This window comes from Stegastes partitus, unplaced genomic scaffold (assembly GCF_000690725.1).
Source record: "Stegastes partitus isolate 25-593 unplaced genomic scaffold, Stegastes_partitus-1.0.2 Scaffold216, whole genome shotgun sequence".
NCBI lineage: Eukaryota > Metazoa > Chordata > Actinopteri > Pomacentridae > Stegastes > Stegastes partitus.
The window spans coordinates 115,710-126,111 of NW_007577947.1; the positions used below are offsets into that span (position 1 = coordinate 115,710).

General features: G+C 40.8%; 1 protein-coding gene across 1 annotated transcript; it reads left to right on the forward strand.

The window, feature by feature from the left end:
• Positions 1 to 480: 480 nt before the first annotated feature.
• Positions 481 to 5,282, forward strand: LOC103356718 (diablo homolog, mitochondrial-like). Its single transcript, XM_008280969.1, has 6 exons — positions 481 to 541; positions 890 to 1,022; positions 1,135 to 1,257; positions 3,190 to 3,300; positions 3,431 to 3,527; positions 3,868 to 5,282. The coding sequence occupies exons 1-6, from the start codon at positions 498 to 500 to the stop codon at positions 4,062 to 4,064; spliced, it is 705 nt and encodes a 234-aa protein (XP_008279191.1). The 5' UTR covers positions 481 to 497; the 3' UTR covers positions 4,065 to 5,282.
• The last annotated feature ends 5,120 nt before the right edge of the window (positions 5,283 to 10,402 follow it).

A 10,402-nucleotide genomic window follows, 5' to 3' on the forward strand; every position in this document is an offset into this window, starting at 1 on the left:
ATATTTGACTGAGAGGAAATGATATTGGAATTTCATTTCATATCATGTTATTTCATTTCACGTAAATATAAAATGATAAATTATTCTAAATATTGATATTATTTAAAATGTATTAAAACATATGGGTGTGACAACATGGGGAAATATCCTGTATTAAATTAAATGACATTTATTTAATTTAGATTTATTTTTTTAACAGTAGTTTTTAATTTAATTTAATTTAATTTAATTTAATCATACAATAAGTTAATTTCATTTTATTTTGACTTAGTTTCCTTTATTTTATTGGATTGGATATATGGATTTTATTTAATCCAGATCCCTTGAAAAAAATAAAATAAACGAGCTCCAGTTAAATCTAGACTTCTGAGATCAGCTGATGTGTTTGTTTGTTTGGTTTTTTGCCAACCATTTAGAACAAAAACGAAAACGAAAACACATCAACCACAAGAGGAACCTTCGCACAACGACACGAACATATTTTGCGGCGGACCGACATGGCCGCGCTCAGGCGGGGGACGGCGTACCTCAGTTTCGTCAGGTAAAATGTGTTTATCGTGACATAACGTTATCCTGGTGAAAGTATTTCACCTTGTACACACACGCTGTGTTAAACCGAGCGTCTGTTATAAGCGAAATTCTTTAATGTGAGAAAATGAAAGTGTTTTATTTGATAACAGCGTCAGCAGCGATAACAGGAAGTTCCTGGATCACACCTTGAACTTGTTTTTGTCTGAAATTCACAATACAGCTCTGAGAAAATGATGTTGTTGTTTTGTTTTGGTTTTTTTTTTTTATTTTTATTGTCGGGCATATTAGAGAAGTGACTCAATAAATACGGTAAATGAGTTATTTAACGTGACTGAATCTGTTCATGTGTGTCGTTCAGGAGTTCAGTTCGAGCCATCTTCAGCAGCAGTAAAGCTGCAGGCAGTAAACCTGGAAAATGGACCAGTGTTCTGTACACAGGTGTGGCGTCTTTAGCGGTTGGTGGAGGTCTGTGTGCTGTACCTTTCAAACAGGTGAGTCTTGTCTCCTGTCAGACCAGACGATCAGGTGTAAGGTTCACAGCAGTGTGACCTACATTTTACGGTGTGAACTTAAACTTACACTGATCTCCTGTTTGTGCTGCAGGTTGAAAATCTGTCTCATGACTCTCTGATCAGAAGAGCAGCTTCTCTGGTGACCGACAGCTCCACCACTTTCCTGTCTCAGACCACTTTGGCTCTCGTAGATGCCATCACAGAATACTCTAAAGTAAGTACGGATCTTAAAGTTAATGTTCCTCCTTCGATGTTACAATTGCAAGATTTAGTTTGAGAGATTTGAAATGTATTACCAGAAATTATACGTGCTGTGTGGGAGCTCTTGGTGTGTCTTAGTCCATTTTCCACTACAGTATGGATTAATCATAGCAACTGGACTTGCTTGAGTTCATTGAAGACGTTTCACCTCTCATCCAAGAGGCTTCATCAGTTGGATAAGAGGTGAAAGGTCTTCAACGAACTCAAGCAAGTCCAGTTGCTACGATTAATCTACCAGAATTAGATTAGATTACATAGATCTTTAATGATCCCTTTGGTAGGGTACCTCAGGGAAATTATTGAATATCCATGACCTGGATGACTGAGAATCTTCACAGACACCACAGTATAGAGCTTTGAACATAATAACAAGACCACCTGCTTTTTTCTTTAAAAAATGGGCTAGAATCAGCTAAACACTATCCAACACAACTTTAGGAAGAAACGCAGTAAAATTCCACCAAGACTCGCAATGGAAGAGGCAGAAAATAGTGGTGACAGTGGTCTAACAGTTATATCCAAAGCTAGAATCTTGCTCAGTAATCTTGTGTTATGTCAGTGTAACCGGTGGTCTCCTGGTGGTAGTCTTTATTTATTCTGACAGTGACAAGTGATAAAGATAGAAGAGGAATAGCATGAAAGGGATGTATTTGCATATTTTACACAGAATACAGACTCACATATATATATATATATATATAACAAATGATGTGTGACTCCTGTGCAAATAGAACAGATGTGGAGAAACGGGGGGAGAAGTTACCCTGGTTTACCGGAGAACCTTTAACCAAGCTGCATTTAACTCTTAAAGGTCACTTTGTAGGCAACAATATGCCACAACCCCAAGTTTTCTATTAACTACAAAGAGTAACTTTCCAGTCTTTGATTGTGAGAACAGAGACATTATTCCAATTAAATCTTGCTTAAAGCTGTAACACCAGCACACGATCACACTCTGATACACAACCCAAGAGTGACTCAGACTCAGCCCACATTAGTTTTCCTGTTAAAGCCTCCATTTTATCCTACAACATGAACACGCGTCTTTGTTTGCATTCATCGAATCAAAGTCCTTTAGTTTGAAGGCCAGATAGCTTCTTACCTGCTCAGTAACAACATGTTAAGCAGCATGTTAATGTGTTTACAAATGTCCCTGTGCTCCTCTCATTTCATGCTCTCTGACTATGTTGGAAATCAGATTTTTTTTCCAACAATGACATGCTGCTTGGACATGACTACAAGCTACAGTTCAATTTGTGTCTCTCTTATGAAGGTGTAACAGCCTATCATCTGCTGTCACTGAAACACATCTGAGAGGAGCATTTCTGGTATTTCATCAAAGATTGTTTTTCTATTAGCAATAAATTAAAACACTGACTTTAGTTTTTTAGAGGTAGAAGTAAGACATGCTGACACCTTTTCCTTCTTTTGGCCTCAGTTTGTCTTGTAATACGGTTGAAAGCACATCAGGTCAGAGGTGGAAATCATAGAACTGTCAGCGTCCTGATGCAAGACAAGCCAGCAGAAATGGCAACACATGTGCTCACAAGCTGTAGTTTGTTTAGTTAAGGATGGCCGTATAACCTTCAGTGTACATGAAAACACACCCGTTTCTCCCCGAGTGTAATGAAAGACACACAGAATGAGCTTTGGTTTGATTGTGAGTTATGTGACATCTGCAGCTGCTCCTAAACAACAGAGGGGAATGACATTTAGTTTTTGGTATTTAAAGTATGTAAGAATGTTTTTTTTAGATCAGAAAAGTTTCCTGGCTTCTACTGGTGGAGGATTTTATCTAAATTTATCATCTAGAACCCCAGAAGATCCTCCTGTGTCTGTAGTTTTAAATATAAACCGTATTTGTCCTCCTTGTTCTTGCTTACAGGCCGTGCACACACTCATTGCCCTACAAAGGCGATACTTAGCCTCACTGGGAAAACTGACCTCGGCCGAAGAGGATTCCATCTGGCAGGTGATCATCGGCCAGCGTGCAGAGGTGAGTCTGTTTTAAAAGTACTTCAAGCGAAGCATCCAGTTTTTCAAAAATGACTCACAAACTGCTCAAAGAAGCATCCAGTTGTAGGTCTGTTTGAGTCTGACTTTTGTAATTGTTCCTGCCCTGACAGATCAATGACAGACAAGATGATTGCAAGCGTTTGGAGTCCACCTGGATCGGCGCGGTGAAGCTGTGTGAAACGGCAGCGGAGGCAGCGTACACGTCAGGTGTGTAAAAGCTAATGTGACCTGAGTTCAATAGCTGTGGGCTGAAATGGTCGAGGTGTCACGCTTGGTTTTCTCAGGGCTTTTGCGGTGATAAATCAAAGTGTGGGTCATTTTCTCGAAGCTTTGTGCGTCGCTGTTTGCGCCTGTCGCCATTCAGCTGCTGTCAGCGTCACACTTTGGACGACGTTCGGATCGTTTGCTGTCACTCGGCGGGGCTTTGTGCCAAACAAAACGCAGATGACGGACGAGAGCGCCCGCTTAATGACCACGCCTAACGTCTGAACCTGAGGTGGTGTTGTGTCGGCCTCTGATCTTTGTGTTTGCGTCTGTGTGTTGTCAGGAGCTGAGCATGCGTCCGTCACGATGAGGATGAACATTCAGGTGGCGCTGACGCAGGTGGAGGAGGCTCAGAAAATCTCGCTGGATGCAGATAAGAAGTTGGCCGAGACGAAAGTCCTGGAGGTTGAGAGGATGACACAGCAGGCTGCCAGTAATGAGGAGGAGGAAATTCCTGAGGCGTATCTAAGAGAAGACTAAAGCAAATACAACAATCGTATCAGCTTTACAATTAGTGGATATGTTTTTTTTAAAATTCTGGGCCAATACTGGTACAGATTATAAATTATCAAGGAGACTGGGTCTGGATATTTGCAGCTGATATGCATTTGTAGTAAAAATTTTGAGATCAGAAGTTACAAAACTTCAACACAAATCTTCATCGAAATGCCAATTGTTTGTGTTTGTTGATGGGCTGATAGTCATGATGTGTAGCCAATCAGATTCTGCTGTGGGCGGGACGTTGCTAAAGACCACAGCGTGACTACAGGTAACGAGAGCCATGAGAGCCAAAAGAGCACATTTATTAATTCACTTATTTGATCAGGAGTCCGATACAGATAATCAAAAACAAAAATAAATGCTGAATATCGCATCCGATAATTGGTCGCCTTCTTCCTACATCGGCTTCTTGTTTTGAATCTGTGACATGTTTGCCTTGGTGATTTGACTCATTCATAGTAGATTGTGTTTAAACTTGTGTACTTTTATGTGCAGGAATACTGCAGTGCACTGCTGAGAGGTGAATTTAGAAAAGCCCTTTTCAGACATGCAATATGGAACAAGTGACGTATAATGCACTAGTGAAGCAAAAGTCTAAAGCTATGTAACAAACTAACCCGAGCTTTCTAACAAACGCAACGATTGTGTTGCGTTGTATTCTGTGCAATGACATATCTACCACTGAATCTATCAATGGTATAAGCTGTGACTCTGTAGCAGCTCACCTGTCTGAGGTGTGCTAAAGATGCTTAGATGCTGAATGATCCTCTCTCTGATCATTTGTAATGATAATAGATTAATGTTCTTTCACATGCTGCAGTCTGAAGCTGCAAGTTTGTAGTAAACTCAGAGGAAAGACTCCTACAAACAGCTGGAGCTACATTAATTGTATGTGCCTATTTGTTAATGTGCAGTTCAGACTCGTCCTGTATTAAAAGCAGAACAGAAACATTCCTATTTCCACACTAATAATACTGCAGCCAGCGTGTTCATTCAAACATGAAGCCGACAGAGTTCATGTCTGAAAGGGGCTTTAATAAGAGCATCTCTATAATTTTCTTTTGAAAGTATTTGGCCACGTAAGGGTATTTATTTGATTATTGATCCTGTTGTCTCTCCGCTGTGTGTTGCTTCAAGACTTTTTGTGTTGTATTTTGTTACAATTCATTGCAATAAAAATATGGCACATAAAAACAAGAAAGGCTCGTATCTACTTTTCACTCGCTGCAGAAGAATCAAACTTGTTGTTTACTTGAACAGTGGATTCAGTGTTGTGTTCCTAAGGCTTGTTTTGTACCATTGTGCGGATTTTGATAACTGAGAAACATTTAACTTGTGCTAAAAATGGAGGGAAAACAATGCGTCCGCCTCACGTGGCTGCCAAAGGATGAGAGTTGTTTTAAACCAGAGTTTTCCACATTTGTTCTGAGATAATTGTTAGTGTGAACAGATGTTACAAATGAGATGTGTCTGCACCAACTATGTGAACAAAATATCTCCTGTGGTCATCTTGGGAAATATTGTGTTTTCTCAAAAGACCAGATCCAACTTTGTAAACACAGTAAACTGACCCACACAACTGGCTTAGTAACACTGTCTTTAAGATGGACCACATTTTCCTGCATGGGAAGTTGGATTATCTACAGATTCCCACTCATATTTTCCCCTGAGAAGTCGTTTTTTTTTTTTTTTTTAAGAAAAAAAAATAAAGTGTTGCTTTGCTTCTTCTTTTTTTCACTCAGCAGCTTTACCTTCACTGCAAATTGCCCATGTCCTCACTCTCTCCTGCAGAGCTTTTAGTGTGTTTCTCAGCTCGCCTCCCTGTCATCACATCATCTACAGCATCACATCTTTCCACACGGAGCAGAAAACAAACTGGGTGACCTCCGAATAACATTAAAAACCCGTGATGTGTTTATGCATCGTTTAAGAATGAAACAGTTTATTGCTGGTTAGTTTTGTTTACCGGTGGTCAAGCCTGTAATTGAGATGAATGTAGGGGTTGCAACCAGTTTCTAGTTTGGATCAGTTTCCCAAAATAAACCTGTGACTTAGAAGTTCAAACAGCTAACCACTAAGTTATTCTGCTTTAATTTAATTTGGCTTTGTTTTTACGCTGTCCTCCAGCAGATGGCGATCTAAATCCACTGCCACACATTTTTATCTTCTTGCTTCTTCAGTTGGATTCATTGCATGTGCAGGTTCGTATCTTGTCACATGCATTTCATATATGCTTCATGCTTTGCTTACTAGATCTGAACTAGTTTGTTTTGTCTGGAGCCCCAAACTGTTAGAGACACTTTGCTGTAAATTTGCTGCAATCCCTGCTGCAAAATACCTTAATTTGCATGTGGCCTTTTGTCTCCAAACCTGCAATAGTACAGTACGATTCTGCATGAATTTTAATTAACCTGCATGCACATCTTGGTTGCAAATGAAATATTCTGGAAATGCAGGTAACATTTTAGAAATATTCGTGTTCTCCAGCTTCATATTTGGTCATGTGTGTATGCTCTGTAACAGGTATGCTTGTCCTAATTGTCTTCACATTTACCGTCCAAAGGTCAGCGTGTTCTGCAGAGGGTCATTTCAGAGGGATCTCATTATGGCGAAGACCTATGTGGTGCTGCAAACACAAGTGTGTAGCGTCAGCAGTGAGGTGACCTCTCCCCGCTCTGGATGGTCAAGCCTTGGCAGGGGATGGGACCGTGAGCCTGGGGGGGGGGGGGGGTTTTGAGGTGTGCAAGGACCGGCTCACCAATGTGACTAGCGAGGAATGTTGTGTTTAACAAAGGCTGTTTTCACAGACTGTAAAACCAAATGTCCCAGACAGCCTGTGTGGATGTGCACCCACTGGTCACAGGGGAGGTGGTGCCAGTGCAGCCTTGCCTGCATGGAAGAAAACGTAATAGTGCTTACTGAGAAGCAATTTTGCTGCATAAAAACCGCAATGAGGTAACCACAATTACAAAGGTCACGGGCCATAAATGCTCATAAACTATTTAGTGCTACTGTGGGGGTTTGAGCATTTATGTAGCGTTATGTATTTATGCCAGTAGTGAGAAATAAGCCTTGCTGAACACTGTTTCACCCAAATCGTTGGTATCATTAACACATTAGCTGTTCGTTGGGAGAAAACAAGACGTGAATTATCATCTCATAAAGACACGAGCCTCCTCGCTGCACTAACTTTACCGCTCGGATGCAAAAGGCCCAGGAGGGGAGATTGATCGGTGAAAAGGGCAGCACTTTCACCTGGGGATTTATAGCTCTTTGAGGATATAAATAAACCACCAGAGGGTACGAAAGGCAGGGGGTACAGTGTGGTGACACATCATGGGTCATGCTTTAATCACAGTGAAGCTGAGCTGCAGTGCTGGGAGACGGAGTGGGTTAAATTTTGCAGGAGATGGAGGCTCCCCTGCAGAGTTCACGTCCCCCTGATGAGGACTCGGAGGCTATAAAGACGTCACTGCAGAGGGAGACCGGTGGCTCAACGTGAGGGAGCCACATTGAAACAAGCATTTTTGCTTATCTTCAGTGAATAAATATGATGTCCGCCTGAAAGTGCTGAGGGAGCGAGTTTATCAGTTCAAGCTTCAGTGCATGATAATAACACCGTGCTGCACGCAACGTCGGATTCCTGAATGTGTAAAAGCTGTAATTATCTCAAAGAAAAGAACAATGCAGGAGTGTTTCATTACCACTTTGTTTTAGGACAGAGTAGTCACAGTGTGTCTGCGCTGAAGCTGGTGGGAACACACTTTTTCAGCACTTTACTCGCACGTGATTGCTTTGTCCTTCAGTGGCTGGTCTCCTGGGCTTTATATTAACTTTCACTTCGGTGTTTTCCCCAGAGTTTTAGAATAGTTTTATAAGCCCGGTTCCGCATTTTCTGCAAAACTCACACTGACTATTATCACATTTGTACGCCTTTTCACTTAGAAGTGTCACTCAAGCATGAAATTGTTAGTATTTCTCTGTTTTTTCTGTTTTCTTTGCTAAATAAACTGGTAAAAACACATTTAGTACCACGCAGGAGATTATATAGAATGAACATGGAGTGATTGATTGAATGTTCTATAGGAGCCCTTAAGTGTGTAAAGCGAGAGCCGCATCTATATCAGCTTACAATCTGAAACCTGCGTATGAAAACAGTATCTATAAATAGGCTGGTGGTTAGAGAGACTGCAGTGTAACCAGCAGGTTGCTGGTCTGATCTCCACAACACCCGGGGGAACCTGCCAAAAACAGATAACGGTTCAGTGTCTTCGGTTATCTCTGGAGTCGCTGCTGTGAAGATGGTAATCATGCTTTAAAAGTAAACAGTTGTTTGTACAATAAATGGTTTTATCGCAGTTCTGCTGCATGTAATTCCTGTTTTCACAAGTGGGCTGTTAGAGGAAGGGGATTCCCCACTTTCATTCCACGCTTTTTAAGAGAAAGAGGGAGGAGAGTAACAGAAAGCCTGATTTTAATATAAAAATGATGAAGTATATAAGGTTTTTATTTATGCACTCAGTCCTGCTTTCTCCAACTATGAGCAAAATGTGTCCAAATTAGTAAGAAACAACTTTAAAAAGACCATTTTTAAGGATTTTTTTTGTGATATAAATGCAGTATGAAATGAAATAATTAGGGCTGTTGAGCGAGGTGGTTTGTTTACAAAGTGGCGCCTCCAAATCCTGTGTCAGCTAACGGCCTTAAAATCGGTTTAAACTGCGGTTTAGCAGCATAAACGGTATTATTAAATAAATGCTCAGTTAATCAGATAAATAAAAACTTATTGCCTCCTCAAGCCTTCAGGCTCCATGAGGTTCTGGAGCCTCAGAGTCACTGCTTGAGTGAGTCTTGGCTCTGTCCAACAGCAGAATTCCTCTTTAATGGATTAGGAATAGTCTTGTGATGGAGAGTTTAGAAACAACAGCAAATCTGCTATTTTTATTAATTTTATATCATCAGTCTGATATGACATCTATATACTAAAGGTTTTTACAGAGAAACTTGTTCATATATCATGTCATAAATACATGATGAGGCTAATCTGTCAACAGAATTAAACATTTTAAAGCTGGTTTGTCCAATTTCTACACTGGAAAGCCTGTTATTCAAAATCTTTGGCGTAGATTTTACACATGTCCTTAGTGTGCATAAAAGTTATAAACATGAGCAAAAATCTTGCTGAAACATGATGTTAGTTATTAAAGTCACATGCATCTTAAAGAGATTACTCCCCCAAACAAAAGACACAAAAGAGGACAGAAGAGTAATTTATGGTTGGTACTTCCAGAGACTGCACTTATCGACAGGAGAAAATACATCTGAAAGCAACGCAGGATGCCTGAGACCCTGACTGCTTCACATTGAATTGCCACCTGGTGCCAGACTGTTGTGCTTTCCTTTACATAAATAAGGACATTATCAACATAAATTGATCAAGAAAAAGCACAAATTGGTGAATAAAAAGTCACCAGAATGCAGGAAATTAAGTGATTGATGTCCTATTAAGCACACTAAGCGGGGGTTAAGCAGGGGTCCCCTGGGGGAGGGACGCTCAGACTCCTGCTTATTGTGTCCCCCGAGTGTTCAAATGAAATCTGCACCCATGCAAACCAAACTCTGGCAGCCCGTCAGGCCACCAAACACAACCAATACTGCAGATTGTGCACGTATAGAATGGTAGTTACATCCAGTTGCTAGTATTTTTCTGGCAGAAGTTTTTCGGGGAACTGTTTCTCTACTGTTCCCATACGGATGCATTTTTACAGCACATTCAAACATCCATCCATTATCTACACACAGCTTAATCCTCACTAGGGTCATGGGGGGACACTTAGAGACAGACAACCAGGCACACCAAGAGTACGGACAATTTAGAATCACCAGTTAACCTCAACATGTTTTTGGACTGTGTGGGAGGAAGCCGGAGAACCTGGAGAGAACCCACACTGCACAGGGATCACATGCAAACTCCACGCAGAAAGATCCCGGGTGTCCTAACCAGGACGCGAACCGGGGATCTCCTAGCACCGAGCCATCTTGCAGCCCACTTTCAAACTCATACAGCCAAAGATTTCTGACCAAATAGAAAATGTTTGCACTGATTTTGTAGTAATCCAAATATTTCACATTATTGTCGTCAAAAAGTGTTTTGACTGCATAAAAGCTGATCTGTTCTTTTATGCCTATATAAACAATGTGTATTGCATGAGTCTGGTTTAATGTGACGCTCTTATACAGACTCTTAAAGACTGTAGGGATGAAGCCTACTTTGAAGAACTCTGGATACAAGGGATCAAACTTCTAAACAATGCAAG